The following is a 20,437-nucleotide window of genomic DNA, read 5'->3' as shown; positions in this document are numbered from 1 at the left end:
CGGGATAGAGATTTCCATTGGAGATTTATATGCTGTGAGGCATGCTTGTTTTGGGGAAAAGAAACAACTCCAAACATTTATGCATATTGGTTTCCCAAGTCTTGTGAAGTGTGAGTGGGCTTCAGTGCATGGATGGGTTTGTTTGAAAGGAGGATTAGAGGCCAGCTGGGTGGTTTCAGCTGAGGCCTCTTGGAGAAGACACGTGGAAGGAAAGTTTACCCCTCCGAGGCATAATATTTACCTTTCCGGCCCATTAGAGGGGATTCCTTTGCAGGCAGATAGATGCGCCATGGGAAGGAAACAGCCAGGGGCCCTCAAAGGACACAGAAAGAGGTGGCAGAAGAGGGGGAAGGATGCCCAGATTATTCATTTGAGACCCAAGGGATATCAGATGGATAGACAGAGTTGGGTAGTGGTTATAGCACTGATGCTGGAGGGACTCGGTCTCAAAGGCCTTCTCTTACAGGAGGATCAAAGGACAGTCGTGGACTAAGTTCTGACTTCTAGCTCAGCAATGATGGCCGGTGGGTCCCATGTCAGTCAAGGTTTGTGTGTGTGTGTGAGTGTGAGGAGCAACTTGAGAAACTTCAAGTCACTTCTGGTGTGAGAGAATTGGCTGTCTGCACGGATATTACTCAGGGGGTGCTCGGATGCTTGATGTTTTTACCATCCTTGTTGGTGGCTTCTCTCATGTCCCCTTGTCTAAAAGTCAGATCAATAACACCTTTGTTCGCACAGGTCCCTTTTCTCACAACAAATTGGCAGGCCGTCTCCCTCCCCTTAGGTCCTGGAATGTTTACACTTTGTCCTTTGACCCAAAGCACTTTAGATCTATGTCATTGCACTTTAGTTTAGGTAGCCCCGTCATGCCATCCCCTCCACCAACCTGATGGTCCATTTTATCTTACTTTATTTTAACTGTTTTTATTTTTAACTGATTTATATGTTAATTGAGTTTTTTATGATTTACTGTATTGTTTTGGTTAAGGTAACTGTTTGTATAACTGCTGGTTTTAACTGTCTTTGTATTTTAATGTGTTTTAACTGATTTATTGTTTTGTATTTTGGGGTTCTGACTCGTGTAGCTGCCCTGAGTCCCTGCCGGGAGATGGTGGCGGGGTAGAAAAATAAAGTATTATTACTATTATTATATGGGAAGCTGGATCTGACAGAGGGAGCTCATCCACACTCTCCCCGAATTCGAACCAGCAACCTTCAGGTCAGCAGGCCAGGTTTTAGGAGCTCTCACATGGTTCATAATCCTACCCTCAAAATAGGCTCAGTACCTGAGGAAACAACAACAACAACAACTTCAGCCTTTATTACATTCAACAGAGCATTAGATCCTTTGGGATCTAGAGTAGACCCACAGCTCTCTGCCACAGCAGTCCCTTTGCCACATCATTATGAGAACACAATGAAGTGTGCAAGGAAGACTCATAGAAACATCTTGGAGGATAGATAGGATGAAGGATGCAATAAATCGTGATGAATCTGAATCCGCAAATGTACCGAATCCCAGAATGCCCTCTTCTTTGCAACCCCATAGTATCCCACAGCTGGAAGAGGCCCCCAAAGGCCATCCAGACACACCATAGCTCAATGCAGGACCTCCAGCTGAAGCATCTCCATCCGCCAAACCTTTTTGAAGATGTCCATGGAAGGGATCCTTGCAGTTAGCTCCATGGCCCAACTTACCTTAGGTCAAGAAGTTCCTTCCAAAATTAATTATCAAATGAGACCAGAACACTTACTATTAGGAATCTCAGAAGAAAATGTAAAAGAAAATGATGAACTTTTACTTAATTATATGATGACGGCAGCGAGAATTGTCTACGCAAGGAACTGGAGACAAGAAAAGATACCGGACGTAGATGACTGGTTGGTAAAACTAATTGAAATAAAGAATATGGATAGACTTTCATATCTACTAGCCAAACAACAAGGATTACCAAAGAAAAGTACGGATTGGCAACCTTTACTGAACTTTTTGGTAAAGGAAAAGTATATTAAAACAACATAAACATAGAAGGGTTGTAACATAACAACAAGAATAAATACGGATTATAGGGAAGCTATGATAATAATGAACAATAGAAAAATTGGGGAAGATCCCCTGAATGATTACATCCAATATAGATAAAGATGGAAGTCAAGGAAATATTCAGCACTTTTCTTTTCTTTTCTTTTCTTTTTTGTTCTCTCTTTTCCTTTCTCCTTATTTCCCACTTTCCTATAAACCATAATGTTCCCCCACTTTCATTGTATTCTTTTGAAAATTCACATAAATAAAATTAAAAAGAAGAAGAAGTTCCTTCCAAAATTCAGTCGAAATCTACCCTCCTGTCACTTCAAACTCTGGCCCTTCTCCTCCTTCGTTGGACATCTCTTGAAGTATTTAAGGAGGGCCATCTTGCCACACCTCCGTCTTCTCCTCACTGAGGCCCAGCTCCTTCCAGCTTCCCATTCAGAACCTTAAAGCCATTCATGTGCTGCTTAGGTTTGCCTGGAAATAATTCCCACTGATCATAAACAGTAAATTATAATGGTAATACAAACATGCTCACCTGTAAAAGTTAATTCCCACCTAATGTGCTGAAGATCAGGACGCTCTTTATAGCTTGCAACTCAGTCTCGTTTTTCCTACTGTGTCTCAAAGCTTAGTCGGGTTATTTCGGGTTTGAGAGGATGAGGAAAACTTTTCAGGAAAGGAATTCAGAGTTTGGAAATACAGTAGAGCCTCACTTATCCAAGCTAAACGGGCCGGCAGAAGCTTGGATAAGCGAATATCTTGGCTAATAAGGAGGGATTAAGAAAAAGCCTATTAAACATCAAATTAGGTTATGATTTTACAAATTAAGCGCCAAAACATCATGTTATACAACAAAATTGACAGAAAAAGTAGTTCAATACGCAGTAATGTTATGTTGTAATTACTGTATTTACGAATTTAGCACCAAAATATCATGATGTATTGAAAACATTGACTACAAAAATGGCTTGGATTATCCAGAAGCTTGGATAAGCGGGGCTTGGATAAGTGAGACTCTACTGTACCCCCACCCAAGAATGACAATGGAAAATGATGACAAAAAGTGAATTGTTTTGTTTGGCTTCCTTCCATAGGTCCCTCAACCTATGCTCCAGAATCACAGAAGGATTTGGGACCTCCAGGTGTCCCAGGTAAGGCACATGATGATGACAATGATGATAATGCAGAGAATAACTGGGATCCTCCTCATGTCTAAACTCTCCTATGGAGGTAGTTGGCGTTTTTGTTCAATGCAAGACATCTCCACTCCATTCAAAGTTGTAGAAACGGTGTTATGTATTCAATGTGTTGTCAAAGGCTTTCATGGCCGGGATCACAGGGTTGTTGTGAGTTTTCCGGGCTGTAGGGCCATGTTCTAGAAGTATTCTCTCCTGACATTTCACCCACATCTATGGTAGGTATCCTCAGAGGTTGTGAGGTATGGAGAAACTAAGCAAGGAAGGTTAATATATATCTGTGGAAATCAGCCATAGCAGAGCACTTGGTGAACAACCTGGACACAGTATATTATTTGAGAACACAGAAATGCTTGACCACTTCAACAACTATCATGTCAGACTACACAGAGAAGCCATTGATATCCACAAGCATAAAAAGGTGCTTTTAGGATGTTTTTAAGATGTTTTTTAAAGATGTTTTTAAGATGTTTTTTTAATTGTTGATTTTAGCGGGTTCTTTTAAGCCGCTCCGAGCCCTAGGGGAGTGGCGGCATATAAGTTTGAAAAATAAATAAATAAATAAATGTGGACAACTTCAACAGAAAAGAGGAAACCATGAAAATGAGCAAAATCTGGCTACCAGTATTAAAAAAACTCAAAAATCAGAGCAGTAACTAAGAAGCAACACTCTGAAAACAGAAAAGTTCCAAGGGCAGCTAATGACTCTGAACAAAGGATGTCCCCAGGCAGAAATAGCCAGGAGATGAACCTTTCCAATGCTAATTAAGGTGATTAACTGCAACACTCACACTTGCTTTCCAACTGACAAAGAGTTCTTCACACACCCTAGACTTTCCACAGATATATATTAACCTTTCTTGCTTAGTTTCTCCATACCTCACAACCTCTGAGGATGCCTGCCATAGATGTGGGTGAAACGTCAGGAGAGAATACTTCTGGACCATGGCCATACAGCCTGGAAAACATACAACAACCCAGTGTTATGTATTCTTTGCCATTGCACACTGAGAAATCTCACCCATGTACACGCACATTTGTTCATGCATTCGTTTGCACATTTAGGGTTTCAATTCAATGCAGGGTTCATCTGTTGAACTTTAAAGGAGCTTTCCAAGGTCCTGAGTCCAATAGAGTCCAATGAACAAAGGAATCCTCTAGGAAAGGAGCTAAACAGGAGCTCCTTTAAGGCTAAAGGATCTGTCCAAGGTGCTGAAACATAACAGCGCCTCAAGGAGTTAAAAGCAGGAAGCCCATAGTCTCTTTACCATACCTCCTGGTTAGTCCTTTAAAGTTCAGATTAAAATCCAGAGCAAATCCCCCAAGGCCATTGCTCTGGGAGCCATCATCACTGTTCCAAGGTAGAACCATGACCAGATGATAGCCAGAATCCTCTTTGTGAATCCCAACCAGAGTAGACTCGTCTATTGTCAAAAGATGAGTAAATCCTATTGATTCAGTGGGTCCACTTTGGTTGGGATGACTAATGAGATACAAGCCATTACCTCTGCTATCCCGGCCCAGTCATAGAGAGATGCGACAGTCATCCACATTTCTGCTTTGGCAGAACAAAGGCACTCAAAGTCTGTAGTCTTCATTCCCATAAGGAAGTGTAGCACAGTGCTTTGAGCATTGGACTATGACCCCAGAGGCCAGGCTTGGATTCCCCACTTGGCCATGGAAACCCATTGCATGACCTTTGGTGAGTCACTCACTCTCAGCCCCAGAAAACCATGTAAGAGGGTTGCCGTCAGCTAGAAAATACTCAAAGGCACACAACAAGAAGGAAGTTCTCCTTTTTTTGCTCTTCTGCGAAAGGTCTGGAGACCATGAATCCCTCAGAGGAGTGTCTTAAAGAGCTGAGTCTGCTTAGCCTGCAGAAGAGAAGGCTGAGAGGAGACATGATAGACACATTCAAATATGTGAAAAGGATGCCCTAAGGGATCAGGCCTTGTTTTCTGCTGCCCTGGAGACTAAAACTCAGAGCAATGGGTTCAAATGACAGTAAAGAAGATTCCACCTGAACATTAGGAAGAACTTCCTGACTGCAAGAAAAGCTGTTCATCAGTGGAACTCTCTGACTCAGAGTATTGTGGAGGCTCCTTCTTTGGAGGCTTTTAAACAGAGGCTGCATGGTTATCTGTCTAGGTATGCTTGGATCTCCTGCCAACCTATTTATTTTATTTATTTACAACATTTATATCCCGCCCTTCTCACCCGAAGGGACTCAGGGCGGCATACAAATTGGCAACAATTCAATGCCTACACATAATTAAAACAGCAATGAACCTAGCAGTTTGAAACATGCAAATGTGAGTAGATCAATAGGTACCGCTCTGGCGGGAAGGTAATGGCGCTCCATGCAGTCATGCAGTTAGCGCACCTTTAGAATTCCCTTTTTGAAAACAAAAGTGTTAGAACACCAAAGCTTCCAGCAATTGAAACTTTGGGAGCATATATACTGTAGATAGAATTAATTCACTTTTACTGCCCTGGTTCAATGCTGTGGGGTCATGGAGGATGTAGTTTGGGATCATGGGGGCTGCCAAAGAATGAGGATGCCACACCAAACTACAAATCCCAGAATCCCATAGCATTGACCCATGGCAATTAAATTAGAGGTGATGTCCTTCAAATAGGAGCTGCAGATGTAAATCCTGAAGCAGTTTCCCCTTTTGCTTTGGCTCAGCGTTACTGTATTGCGCAAATCTAATGCACACCCTAATTTTGGGAAGGTGAGCATTAGATTTAAGTAAATACTGTATTTAAGAGCATTTATATAAAGAGGAGCCCCAGTGGCGAAGTGTGTTAAAGCGCTGAGCTGCTGAACTTGCAGACCGAAAGGTCCCAGGTTCAAACCCCGGGAGCGGCGGGAGAGGCTGCTGTTAGCTCCAGCTTCTGCCAAACTTGCTGTTTGAAAACATGCCAATGTGAGTAGATCAATAGGCAGGAAAGTAAGGGTGCTCCATGCAGTCCACATGACCTTGGAGGTGTCTATGGACAACGCCGGCTCTTCAGCTTAGAAATGGAGATGAGCACCAACCCCCAGAGCCGGTCATGACTGGACTTAACGTCAGGGGAAACCTTTACCTTTACCTATGCTTGGATTGTGCTTTCCTGCCTGGGAGAAAGAAAGGGATTGGAATAGATGTCCCTTTGGTTCTCTCCCAAGTCTAGGATTCTATGATTCAGAGGCTGGGTGGCCATCTGTTGGGAGGTACTTTGAATGTGCTTTTCCTGCATGAAGGCAGAAGGGGGTTGGACTACATGGCCCATGCAGTCTCTTCCAACTTTAAGTTTCTATGATTCTATGAATGCGTTCTCCGCCAGGAGGCAGACTCCTAAGGCCCAGTGAGGCTGATCAGACAAGACATCTGACCAATGCTCAGGTCAGGAAGTGCTGTCCCCAGCTCACCTGCCTCCATGCACACCTGCATGTTCACTGCTTACCTGCATGTAGGCCACAGACCTGGCACAGGAGTGCCTTTTTGCCAGAAGTCCAGAAAGGGGCTCTTTGGGACGACATTCCAAGAGATTCTGGGAGAATTCCCTTCTCCCAAATGCTCCCAATTCACCTTTCTCACTTGTCACCTGGACCAAAAGGAAAGTATCTCCCAGATGCCCCCTCTGCTCCTGCAAAGCCCTCTGTGGCATCATGCTGCCCAAGGGAAAATTAAAGCCCCTTGTATGTCCCCCTCCCAAGCCTTAGTAGGTCAGCTTTGCTCCTGTGGGGCTACTGGTCTCCTCCCTCCCGGTAATCTTATTAACCTAAGAGAATGGATCGAGCTAAAAGAGGAAAAAGCCCCCCTCTTAGCAGCGCTGCCTGCAACAGCTTGCCTTTTAAATCTTTAATAAGCATTAGCTTCTCCAAACCCAGCAGCGGCAACAGCAGGAGGGAGGCAAGGAGGCAAGTGGGTGGCTACCTGGCAGCCCCACTCAGTAGCCAGTCCAGGGAGGAGCCTGGGAGCACAAGGCCAAAAGATTGAGGAGAATCCATTCCTGGTTTCAGTCTGAACTTTAAAGCCACCCTCTGAAGTGTTGGGAAGCCTCCTGGACTACTCAAGTCTAAATGTAGTCAGATAGATGATAGAGTTAGATTTAGGGAATCCTTTCCCTGTTTCCAAAGCATGCCTAGATAGTCTTTACTGTGTTTCACTCTATCCTGTTTACGTCACATCCCTTACTTTGAAGTTAGTAGAAATGTGAATCTTTAGGGACACTAACTCCTCATTGGTCAGAATGTCTTTTATGGCCCCAATAAACTGGAATCATTTTGGTCCAGTCTCTTCTCCCTTTGTTCTTCAAGCTAACAACACGTCCTGCCATCTCTCCTGGCAAGATGTAGCTATTTAGATGTTTGTTATTTTTCCTTTCTTATTTTTCCTTAGAAACCAGTCTAGAGTAGACTAGACAGCTCCCAAGCCTTTCTATCTACAGTGGAGTTAACTGAATAAATACTTTTTGAACTTTTATTGAGACTCTGCAGTCCATTGCAATCCTAAATGGTCAAAGGCTTCTCTTTGCTCGCCCTGTGTAAGTAACTGCTGCATTTGAAAGCTTTGCTTTTGCTACTCTGCTGATTTTTGGTGGAATCTCCCCCAGAGAGGGTTAAATTGAGTCTAACCGCTCAGAGATTACCATAACATGAAGTACCGGAGCCTTCCTCTTGATGTTTGGACCAAAAGCTCAGGGCAGAAGCTTCAATTTATTTATTTTATTTATTTACAGTATTTATATTCCGCCCTTCTCACCCCGAAGGGGACTCAGGGCGGATTACAATGAACACATATATGGCAAACATTCAATGCCAACAGACAACAACATACATTAGACAGACTCAGAGGCATTTTTAACATTTTTCCAGCTTCATGATTCCGGCCACAGGGGGAGCTGTTGCTTCACCATCCAGTAGTGGCTGTACTTCCGCATTCCTTTCCTCGTGTTTTGCTGGCAGTTTTGTGGTGTTGTAAATTAGCCTCCCGCATAAAGCGTCCCTAAATTTCCCTAATTGACAGGTGCAACTGTCTTTCGGGGCTGCATAGGTCAACAGCAAGCCGGGGCTATTTATGGTCGGAGGCTTAACCCGACCCGGGCTTCGAACTCATGACCTCTCGGTCAGTAGTGATTTATAGCAGCTGGTTACTAGCCAGCTACGCCACAGCCCGGCCCCTGAGTCTAACCACTCAGAGATTACCACAACATGAAATACCGGAGCCTTCTTCTTGATGTTTGGACCAAAAGCTCAGGGCAGAAGCCTTAATTTATTTATTTTATTTATTTACAGTATTTATATTCCACCCTTCTCACCCCGAAGCGGACTCAGGGTGGATTACAATGAACACATATATGGCAAACATTCAATGCCAACAGACAAACAACATATATAGACAGACACAGAGGCATTTAACATTATTTCCAGCTTCACAATTCCGGCCACAGGGGGAGCTGTTGCTTCACTGTCCACTAGTGGCTGTACTTCCTCATTCCTTTCCTTGTGTTTTGCTGGCAGTTTTTAGTTAAATTAGCCTCCCGCATAAAGTGTACCTAAATTTCCCTAATTGACAGCTGCAACTGTCTTTCGGGGCTGCATAGGTCAACAGCAAGCCGGGCTATTTAATGGTTGGGGGCTTAACCCGACCCGGGCTTCGAACTCATGACCTCTCGGTCAGTAGTGATTTATTGCAGCTGGTTACTAGCCAGCTGCGCCACAGCCCGGGATAGCATCAGGACAATCTGACTCAGGTTGCATTGGTCTTCTGGTTTTGTGTGCCTAGTTGGAGGAGGCACAGCTGAACCCAAGATCTGGATCAGAAACATTCCTTTTGGGGAGCACCCTCTCAATGGCCGGTGATGCTGGTTGGGGGTTCCTGGTAAGACATTCAGAGCAGCCCCACTCCCCATACTCTGTGGCCTCTCTGTGCCTCCAAGTCCAGTCTTGACTCCAACCAATCCTTTTTCCTGGGATTAACTTGGCAAGACTGCTTCAGAGGACGTTGGACCATCATTGTCTCTTATCAGAAGAAGGTTTGCCCTCATGGCCTTCCTCTGGGGCTGAGAGAGTGTGGCTTAGCTAAGATCACCAGGTGGGTTTCCAGGGCTGAACAAGGACTCGGACCCAGGGTCTTAGTCCGACACTCAAGCCAAGGGAAGAGGGATGGCACAAAAGTTTGCCCAATGCTGCATCTTCTTAAGGGAGGGAGCCACAGGTGGCAAGGGCCATCCAACCCAGGCATGGTTGCAGTGTCACAAACCTCATTCTTCCAGAATCCTACAGACTTGAATGCTGTAAACACAGCCATGAGGGTAAATTCCATTTAGGGGGAAAGGGTTTTTCTTTTAAGGGGGCAATGCCCCCTTAAAATCAATGATTTTAACATTTTATCTTGTATGTGGTTTTTATGACTTGCTTTTATTGTCTGATTATTGGTTTTATTGGTTTTATTGTTTTGTTTTTATTGTTCTGTTCGGCTTGGCCCCATGTAAGCCGCCCCGAGTCCCTTCGGGGAGATGGGGCAGGGTATAAGAATAAAATTATTATTATTACTAGCTGTACCCGGCCATATGTTGCTGTATAGAATCATAGAATCATAGAATCATAGAATAGTAGAGTTGGAAGAGACCACATGGGCCATCTAGTCCAACCCCCTGCTAAGAAGCAGGAAATCGCATTCAAAGCACCCCCGACAGATGGCCATCCAGCCTCTGCTTAAAAGCCTCCAAGGAAGGAGCCTCCACCACGGCCCCGGGGAGAGAGTTCCACTGTCGAACAGCTCTTACAGTGAGGAAGCGAAGTCTGGGGGTATGGGAAATGAAGTATTGAGGAATTGGTGGTAGTGAAGGTAAAGGGGAAAGGTTTTTCCCTGACATTAAGTCCAGTCATGTCTGACTCTGGGGGTTGGAGCTCATCTCCATTTCTAAGCCGAAGAGCCGGCGTTGTCCATAGACACCTCGAAGGTCATGTGGCCATAGGCACGACAGCATGGAGCGGCGTTACCTTCCTGCCGGAGCGGTACGTATTGATCTACTCCCATTGGCATGTTTTCGAACTGCTAGGTTGGAAGGAGCTGGGGCTAACAGCGGGCGCTCATTCCGCTCCCGGGATTTGAACCTGGGACCTTTTGGTCTGCAAGTTCAGCAGCTCAGTGCTTTAACACACTGTGCCACCAGGGGCCCCTTTTACACTGCCATATAATCCAGTATTTTATAGTCAGTGTGGAAGAGGCCTAAGTGAGGCCTAACTCTGCCTGTCCCCTTGGCTGAGTGGGTTGCTAGGAGACCAAGTGGGCGGAGCATAGCCTTCTAACTGGCAGCAATTGGATAAAAACAATTATTCCTCTCCCTCTAATTAGGATTTTATTTTTATTTTATTTTTGTTGTATGAACGTAGAGGCATGGATGAGGGGTTGTGCTACCAAGTGAAGTGTTTCTGGGATGTGTAGTTTTGTTGTTCTGTCCTAGTCCGAAATTTCATTACCCTTTTATATATATAGATATTATTATTTTGTTCCTTATCTCCAGCTATAACCCCCTTCCTTTGCCGTAACACACCAGCATCACAGATAATTCATTAACCCACGCAGCCGTGTTTAGTTTCATAATTGGCGGCTAATTACCGGTGGCACCAAGGAGGCCATCCTGTGCCAATTAGTGCTGACGCTGGAGAGCCCTTGCTCTTTGCAGGTGTTTGTGGCTGCAGACGTGGGCGTCGGGTTGCGAAATTGAGAAAGAACAAAGACTTTCCAGCTCAGAACGTTGGACTAGCGCTCCCAGAATCCCCAGGCAGCATGGCTGTGGCTCTTGGGCAGCATGGCCTGGATTCTGGGAGCTGTAGTCCAACATTTCAGTTTTAGAAACTCGGCGCAAAAGCAAAAAAGCAATCACACCAAACTGAAGCTTAAAAACCGGGGATTGTAATTCAGTTGTAACCGCCAGGACAGACATGTCAGGTTTTCATCATATTTATATACAGGGTCCCTCCCTTTTTTTTCATTTTCTGCAAAGCTTTTTTCTCTCTTTTGTAGATTTCCTCCCACTCTCCCCATCATGCGCTTGCACATCAAACCACTGCATGGCTGGAGGTTGGGTGCTCATTTCGCAGAGAGCTTTACCTTTTGCAAAATCCTCGGGGAAGCCATGAGGATTTCTTTGAAGTCCTAAGGCAGCGGAGGAAGACGATTAGGGTCTTTCGAAACAGCTCCTCAACCCCCAAAGGACCTTTTTGGAGGCCACAACTCCCAGAATCCCTTAGCTAGCATGGTTAGTGCCTAGGATCATAGTCTTTTAGTGTTGTGATCCAAACAGCCCCAGCAACATTTCCATTGGTGCATGAATTTGTAGGGGTCGGATTCTCATGATGCGCAGGGCTGCTTGCATTGTGCGCTCCTGATAGCGATGGGTTGGACTAAATGGCCCCTGGGGTCCCCTTCGACTCCCACATTCTGTGAGTTTCTATGTCCTTATGACTCCCTGACTCTCTCCATCCTTGACTCTGAACTTTCTAGGAAGCTTATGGCTCAGTATGGCATCTCCTGCCCAAGCAGAACTGGAGCAGAACATCCGGAAACATCTCACTTCCTCGTCAGAGCCCATTCTGGACATCAAGACTGAAGCAGCCGCGGTGCTTCTAGGTGAGGACGACCTTCTCTGCAGGCCTTGTCGTTCTAAAGTGTCTCCATAATGAGCACACCATTCAAAAATGAATTTCTGAAGCTCCAGTTTGAGATCTTTGAATTCTGAAATAGTTTAAGACTTAATTTCCAAACAATTTCCCCTTCTCCCTCTGGATTTGGATAAACCAATTGGGGTAATATTTAATACATAATGCTTAATAATATCACTAGGAACCATTCCTTGGTCTCAGGTTTGGGCCCAGAAATCTTTAAAATGAGCAACTGTGGTTGTTGTAGTAGTAGTAGTAGTAGTAGTAGTAGTAGTTGTTGTTAAACACGATAGTTAAGGTTTTGCGCCAGAAATTGTAAAAGTGAGTGGCTGTGTGTATCAGGGGTCCCCAAACTTTTTAAACAGGGGGCCAGCTCACGATCCTTCAGACAGTTGGAGGGCTGGAGTATAGTTGGCTACCGAGCAATAATAATTAATAATAATAATAATAATAATGATAATGAAAAAGAGGGTTGGAAGAGACCCTTGGGCCTTTTAGTCCAACCCTCTTCTGCCTTTCTGCACCAAAAGCACAAGCAAAGCACCCCTGATAGATGACCACTCAGCCTCAATGTTAATAATAATAATAACAACAACAACAATAATAAAGAGGGTTGGAAGAGACCCCCTTGGGCCATTTAGTCTATTTAGTCCTACTGGGATCTGCACGCATCATCCGAAAATACATCACACAGTCCTAGACACTTCGACTTGTGATTTTGTGATATGAAATCCAGCATGTCTATCTTGTTTGCTGTGTCATAAAATAAAATAATAATAATAAAGAGGGTTGGAAGAGACCCCTTAGGCCTTTTAGTCCAACCCTTTTTTGCCTTTCTGCACCAAAAGGCACAAGCAAAGCACCCCTGACAGATGGCCACCCAGCCTCAATGATAATAATAATAATAATAATAATAATAATAATAATAATAATAATAATAATAAGGGTTGGAAGAGACCCCTTGGGTCATTTAGCCCAATCCCCTTCTGCCCTTGTGCTGTGGGGGCCGGATAAATGGCTTCGATGGGCCGCATCTGGCCCCCGGACCTTAGTTTGGGGACCCCTGGTGTGTATTATTATTATTATTAGATATGATAATTAAGGTTTGGAGCCAGAAACCGTAACATTGAGTGAGTGTAAATATTGTTGTTGTTATTGTTATTGCTGTTGCTGATGTTGTTAGATATGTTGGTAGAGGACAGAAACCTCAAAACTGAGTGAGTGTGAATGTGGTTGTTATTGTTAGATATAATAGTTAAGGTTTGGGACCAGAAACCTTAAAACTGAGTGATGTTATTGTTATTGCTGTTGTTGTACTTGTTGTCGTTGTTAGATATGATAGTTTAGGTTTGGGACCAGAAACCTTAAAACTGAGTGAGTGTAAATGATGTTATTGTTATTGCTGTTGTTGCTGCTGCTGTTGTTAGATATGATAGTTAAGATTTTGGGCCAGAATCCTCAAAACTGAGTGAGTGTGAATGTTGTTGTTGTTAGATATGGTAGTTAAGATTTGTGGCCAGAAACTTTAAAATGAGTAAATGTGATTATTATTATTATTATTATTATTATTATTATTATTATTATTATTATTATTATTTTATTATGACAGAGCAAACAAGATAGACATGCTGGATTTCGTATCACAAAATCACAAGTCAAACACTTCTCAAGTGTCTAGGACTGTGTGATGTATTTTCGGATGATGCGTACAGATCCATCATCATCATTATTATTATTATTATTATTATTATTATTATTATTATTATTATTATTTGAAACACAACAAGATGAGTCCACAGCAGACACTCTGCTGGCTGTTGTATTGGATCACATGTCGGACACTTCCCAAGTGTCTAGGACTGTGTGATGTATCAGCGAATAATGCATGCAGATCCCAGTCAGGTGGCCTTCTGCAGCTGGCAGATGGTAATTTTGTCAGTGCCTATTGTGTTTAAGTGCAGGCCAAGGTCTTTAGGCACTGCACCCAGTGTGCCCATCACCACTGGGACTACCTTGACTGGCTTGTGCCAGAGTCTTTGCAGTTCGATCTTTAAATCCTCATATCGTGTCAGCTTTTCCAGTTGTTCATCCTCAATCCTACCGTCACTTGGGATTGTGACATCGACAATCCATACTTTGTTCTTTAACACGACCGTGAGGTCAGGAATATTGTGCTCCAAAACCCTGTCTATCTGAATTTGGAAGTCCCAGAGTAGCTTGACATGCTCATTCTCTGTAACTTTTTCCAGCTTGTCATCCCACCAATTATTTGTCGCAGGCAGATGGTATTTGTGGCACAAGTTCCAATGAATCATTTGAGCAACGGTGTTATGCCTCTGCTTGTAGTCTGTCTGTGCGATCTTCTTGCAGCAGCTGAGGATGGGATCTATTGCTTCATCTGCTTCTTTACAGAGTCTACATTTGGGATCTGTCGTTGACTTTTCAATTTTGGCTTTGATGGCATTGGTTCTATTATTATTATTATTATTATTATTTTATTATGACACAGCAAACAAGAAAGATATGCTGGATTTGGTATCACAAAATCACAAGTCGAACACTTCCCAAGTGTCTAGGACTGTGTGATGTATTTTCAGATGATGCGTGCAGATCCCAGTAGGGTGGCCTTTTGCAGTTGGCAGATTGTGATTTTGCCAATGTCTATTGTTTCCAAATGCCGGCTGAGATCTTTTGGCACGGCACCCAATGTGCCCATCACCACCGGGACCACCTGCACTGGTTTCTGCCATAGTCTTTGAAGTTCAATCTTGAGGTCCTGATAGCGGCTGAGTTTTTCCTGTTGTTTTTCATCAATGCAACTGTCACCTGGGATGGCGACATCAATGATCCAAACCTTTTTCTTTTCCACAACTGTCATGTCTGGTGTGTTGTGTTCCAGAACTTTGTCAGTCTGGATTCGGAAGTCCCACAGTATCTTTGCCTGCTCATTTTCCAATATTTTTGCAGGTTTGTGATCCCACCTGTTCTTTGCTGCTGGGAGGTGGTACTTGAGGCATAAGTTCCAATGAATCATTTGGACCACGTAGTTGTGCCTCTGTTTGTAGTCTGTCTGTGCAATTTTCTTACAGCAGCTGAGGAGATGATCAATGGTTTCGTCGGTTTCCTTGCACAGTCTGCATTTTGGGTCATCAGCTGATTATTATTATTATTATTATTATTATTATTATTATTATTATTATTATATATTTAAGGTTTTGGCCTGGAAAACTTAAAACCCTAGGTTGAATTCGAACTCGGAACCCAATTGATGCAAGACAAATCTAATTTGGAAATGCTGCAGCTTGGTGCCATTAGCACCACTATCTTATTGAGCATGGAAAAGTTACTCATTTTGTTGTCACCACTCCAAGTACGGTCCTGCTCGCACTGGCTCTGCTGGTTGAGGCGTTCTGGGGATTGTAGATCTCATTTCCAAACTCCCTCCCTCTTGCTGTTTTCACCTCTGTGGCTCTTTGCAGAGCGATTCCAGGGAGCAAAGGCACCTGTCCCATTAAAAATCCTGGGCTTCTTCCCAGATCGTCCTTGTGACCCAAGGGCCCTGAGTGGAGACAGGCCCAAATAAATCTGGAAGCCCAGCCTGAAAAGGCAAAGTGGCTACTTAATCAATGGGGATGAATGGCCGCTGCTCCCCAATTCAAGCGGAGAGGCCTCGTCCGGGGAGATGTATCGATTTGCCAAGGAGAGTTATATCCCTGCCTCTCCATTAAAAAAATAAAATAAAATAAATGTCCAAGGTGGCTAACAATGATGGAGCAGGTATAAAACAGCACAGCACAATTTCAGATTTATGGATCTGGCTTTGCTGCATTAGCATTCGGCTTTGGTTTAGCCTTAATGGGGTTTGCAAAAGTTCAGGGAACAGCCGTCCTTCCTCTGGAAGGAAACGTGATCGGATGGGTTTGCTGTACAGGAGACCCATGGAATGAATTGTCCAATGGAGAATCGACACAGAGGTAAACCCACAGATTCAGTGGACCTCCTCTAGATGGGAATAAGAACAGGCTTAGAATCATAGAATCACAGGAAGGCACAATTCAAGCCCTCCCGACAGATGGCCATCCAGCCTCTGTTTAAAAATATCTCATTCATGATTCTATTAATAAGTATTTTGTTGTGTGGTGCAATAAATACATAAATAAATACAAACCTGACTAATTTAAACAATGTAAAAATAAAACCATTTTTGAATGTTAAAAGCATAATTTAAGCCAGGCTTCAGTGGCTGAGGGGGAAAATGAAAGAGCCTGAAGCTGTTATGGGAGCCGAAATCCAAAACACCCGAAGGGCCGAAGTTTACCCATGCCTGATTTAAGCAGTTCACTTGCATGCACAGTTTTTAAGTCTATTCGCAATTCAGAACTTATTCTGTACTAAATTCATATACCTTTGGGCATAAAAAAACATTTTCTGCACAAAAACATATTGGTGTGCAGAAAGCATTAGTACCTTTTCCGGCACAGAAAAGGTGCAAAGGCCCAAACTGCAAAGAATCTCATCAGAGTTCCCTGATGTTTGAGAGAAAGTTGTTTGACCACTTCCCCATTATTTCTGAGCATTTTCCCAAAGCCTAAATACCCCAAAGGTACCAGATTCTGCTTGATCTTGGAAGCTAAGCAGGGTCAGCCCTGGTTCAGAATTGGGTGGGAGTCCACCAATAGATTGCAGCTGATTTCAAAACGAAAGGACTGGCAAAACCACCTTGGAGGTACCTTGCCTAAGAAAACTATATTAAATAAATGGGATCTCCTTACGTTGGCAGGTGACCTGGATGGCCCTCTATGATTCTATGACATTATGCAACAAAATTTGGAAAAAAATCTGAAATTGTTATTTTCTGTTTAATTGTGTGGTACTTACTTTGAGAGCCTCCAGTGGCTCAGTGTGTTAAAGCGCTAAGCTGCTGAACTTGCAGACTGAAAGGTCCCAGGTTCAAAACCGGGGAGCGGAGTGAGCACCCGTGTTAGCTCCAACTTCTGCCAATCTAGCAGTTCGAAAACATGCAAATGTGAGTAGATCAATAGGTACCGCTCCGGCGAAAAGGTAATGACGTTCCATGCAGTCATGCTGGCCACATGACCTTGGAGGTGTCTACGGGCAACTCCAGCTCTTCGGCTTAGAAATGGAGATGAGCACCAATCCCCAGAGTCGGACACGACTGAACTTAACGTCAGGGGAAACCTTTACCTTTACCTACTTACTTTGAAAGTAGTTGTTATACTCCAGAAACAACATTTTTGTGGCTGCCACAAACTAGATTGAATTAGTTGAGACTCAGTGAGATATTCCTTGAGAAACTAGAGCAAAATGTGCTATAGCAGGATGTCCCTCCCACAAATACAAGGTTTTGGCAGTTTAATAAACTTTTTCCATGTTTTATTGATAGAACCAATTAAGAAATGATGTTTATAACCCAGGAACAAAAACCGTGTTACTTAGGGTTTTTCTCTTCCTGCTGTTTACCATTGTCTTTTCTTCCTTCTTCCAGTGGATGGGGCCCCAATGAGTACTACTGAAATCACCCCACTGGCCGCCATGGAGTGCTCCCCGACAGCCACCATTGAGGAAATCCCCATAGTTCCCTTGGAAGTGCCCCCACTGGAGACCCCCAATGTACCCCTAGAGCCAGAAGCCAATAAGGAGGAGCCTCTCCTGGAGAAGGACTCAGAGTTCGGCCCCTCGACCGACGATTTGGATCTCCCTCCTCCGCCAGACAAGGGTCCCCCTTCGGAGGCCGGCTCCTTGGGGTCCCTTCCGTGGCCGGACGTCCCCGAGGAATGCGGCCCTCAGCGGCCCACCACTCTGGACTTCTCCAAGCCTCTGAAGAGGTTGGAAGAGGTCAAACAGGCTGGGCAGAGGAGGAACAGCGACCAGGCCAGCATAAAAGAGAATGGGCTGGAGAGCTGTCCGGAGGCGCCGCCAGTTGATGAGGAGAAGACGGCCATGCAATCCGAACTGGGCAAGTGCATCGCCGACTTCCGGAGGATCAAGATCCCCAACTCCTTCCCCAACCGGAAGCGGCCCTGGCAGAATGAACTGCTCAAGAAATACCAGCTTTGAGGTAGGGAATCCCACAGACGTTGCAGCTTCCATGGCCACAAAGAAGGCCCTGTCCTTTGTGACACTTAGCTGACACCTTGAAAGTGTGGACCTTTCCTGCTGAGCTCAAGGGACATAGGGATCGAATGGTTCACGGAAGGGACCGAGGGAGTCATGGGTGTTGTTATGGGTCGGGGCAAGTGGGGCAGAAGAAGAGTTGCTGGGAGGAAATTTACACCAAGCCAATTCATCATGGACTAACCTCCAAGGCTGGTTTCTGGTCTGAACAACCAAACCGAGAAGGTGTCCTGGTCACCTCTGATAGTGAGGGCGAGTGGTTGGAGCTGCAGACCAACAGCTTTCAGCAGAAAGATTCAATGTTCCTTCTCATGTGAAATTTCACACAGAGCAAGCTCAAAGACACAGGTCTGCCAGGTTAGCTGAGAAACTACAAGCAACACCTGTGGCCTTAGCATAAAAGACTCGAGTTTGCAGACTTGTTGCTGGAAGCAACGTCTTGCTGGATGGTGTTACTGTGAACTTGTTGTGTGACTGGCTTTATGAACCCTGGACTAGAACTGGACTTAAGTACTTTGGAATATGGTTTACAATTAGTTACACTGTTACTTACTGGCTTGTTCGTCCTCAGAACATGGACACTTACTTACTAGCACTGGGAATGTGGATTTAGGCATTGATTCAAGAACTCTCTGTGTACAACCTCTGGACTTGGATATTGATTAACTGTGTTTGAGCATGAAAGAGGCACATCATGACAGAAAGGCATGGTTAGACCTTTTCACATTGGGATATCCTCCACTTAAATCAGTATTCATCCTGTATTTTTTTTTAGGACTGGATGCATAATGTATTCATACTCTCCCCAGCACACCCATTTCTTATGATTGATAGTATTGCACTTTTACTCATTGGACAATGGAAGGCTGGCTCCTTCAATCCATCCAAATGTTTCCCTACATCACTTATTTAATTATTTTTACCCCTAATATTATGCAGTGATTTAGCCTGGAAATCTCAAGCTATTGTTCTCGCGAGATTTTAGCTGACAGGATGCACACTGATTTTTCAATCCCACATAAAAACAATGCTTCAGCAATGTATAAAACTGTAGTCAATCAAAAAACATGATTTGAATCCTGTGTGCAATTACTCAATTTCTGCAATGTTTTGAATACGGATTGCAACAGATGACTGACGGAACGGGGCAAATGTCATGTGACAGAACCCAGTTGGAATCACATTCAAAGAGTCTCAGAAACTAAGTATATCCCAATGTAATAAGGTCCATTATCTTCTTACATCCACTTGGCCACAGTAGGCACGGAGTCTGGCGGGCCGAAAGGCATATATAGTTCAAGGGATGCGGAACTTCTATGCTGACTTTCAAAGGTGTCTTCTTCAGGCAAAGAGGGTTAAAAGAAAAGGTGGAAATGCTGCCAAGTACCAAACCCAGCTCTTGCCTTGAGGTGGTCATTAGTAAGAATGGCTTGTGTTGACTATCAAAGGGTGATCCCAACACAGCTCTCTATGGGGTGCAAAGTCTTTGGGAAAGAAGCAATAAAATTTGAACTCAAAGAACTCTCGTTGAGAACTCAGATCTGTGTCAGTCCAATTCAAGTCACCTACAGAAGACCTTTCTAAAATCTCTATATTTGCAAACGTGGAGAGAAATTTAGAAATGGTGGTCTTTTTGTTTTGTGTCTTCAAGTTGATTACAGCTTTTAGCAACTCAGATGGCTCTTCTTCTTCTATTATATCAGAAGCGACTTCAGAACATATTGCAAGTCGCTTCTGGTGTGAGAGAATTAGCCGTCTACAGAGACATTGCCCAGGGGACATCCGGATCTGTGCTGGGAGGCTTCTCTCGTGTCCCTGCAAGCTAGAGCTGACAGACAGGAGCTCACCCAGTCTCCCAGAGTCGAGCTGGCAACTTTTGGGTCAGCAACCCAACCTTCTGGTTTCCAGGTATCAAACATGCATGTCACTTACCATGGGAGTTTTTTTAACCTTTTACTTATGAGTTTTTGTAATACATAAAATGCAAAAAAAAGCAAAACACAAGAAACTGAAGAAAACAAGAAGACACAAAGACACTGACAGTAATACCTTTTAACCTAACAAACTATACAGAAAAATAAAAAATAAAAAAATAAAATATATATATAAACCCCACTAATTCTCCTTCCGGCCCTTTTGCATGACAGCACCCCTTTCTTTCAAGTGAAGCGCATTACTGCGGCGCCCTTAGGTACATTTAAGTCCTAAGTTGATTTCTTGCTATAGTTTACATTTGATCCATATTTTCTTTGTTCATATACTCTCTCAGTAGAGACCAATTTGTCTCTTGTCTTGTGGTATCGCCCTGTTTTGAATTTGAGTCAATAAGTCCATGTTTTTAATATCCAAAAGTCTCAGAAGCCAGTTTTCTCTCGATGGTGTTTCTTGTGTTTTCCATAGTTTTGCCAGACATAT

At 43.8% G+C, this 20,437-nt stretch overlaps 1 protein-coding gene across 1 annotated transcript; it reads left to right on the top strand.

The window, feature by feature from the left end:
• Positions 1-3,130: 3,130 nt before the first annotated feature.
• LOC103281022 (BTB/POZ domain-containing protein KCTD16) lies at positions 3,131-19,560 on the top strand. Its single transcript, XM_008121647.3, has 3 exons — positions 3,131-3,183; positions 11,730-11,855; positions 17,394-19,560. The coding sequence occupies exons 2-3, from the start codon at positions 11,747-11,749 to the stop codon at positions 17,963-17,965; spliced, it is 681 nt and encodes a 226-aa protein (XP_008119854.2). The 5' UTR covers positions 3,131-3,183; positions 11,730-11,746; the 3' UTR covers positions 17,966-19,560.
• The last annotated feature ends 877 nt before the right edge of the window (positions 19,561-20,437 follow it).

This window comes from Anolis carolinensis, unplaced genomic scaffold (assembly GCF_035594765.1).
Source record: "Anolis carolinensis isolate JA03-04 unplaced genomic scaffold, rAnoCar3.1.pri scaffold_12, whole genome shotgun sequence".
NCBI classification, from domain to species: Eukaryota; Metazoa; Chordata; class Lepidosauria; order Squamata; family Dactyloidae; genus Anolis; species Anolis carolinensis.
Note: the sequence above shows the minus strand (reverse complement) of the source record. Positions and strands in the feature narration are given on the sequence as shown.

What these genes read in the sequence shown, in the direction of transcription:
- LOC103281022 (XM_008121647.3), top strand. Translation starts at nt 11,747, where the DNA reads ATGGCATCTCCTGCCCAAGCAGAACTGGAGCAGAACATCCGGAAACAT. An exon ending in AGCAGCCGCGGTGCTTCTAG is followed by an intron (nt 11,856 to 17,393) that starts GTGAGGACGACC and finishes TCCTTCTTCCAG; the next exon opens with TGGATGGGGCCCCAATGAGT.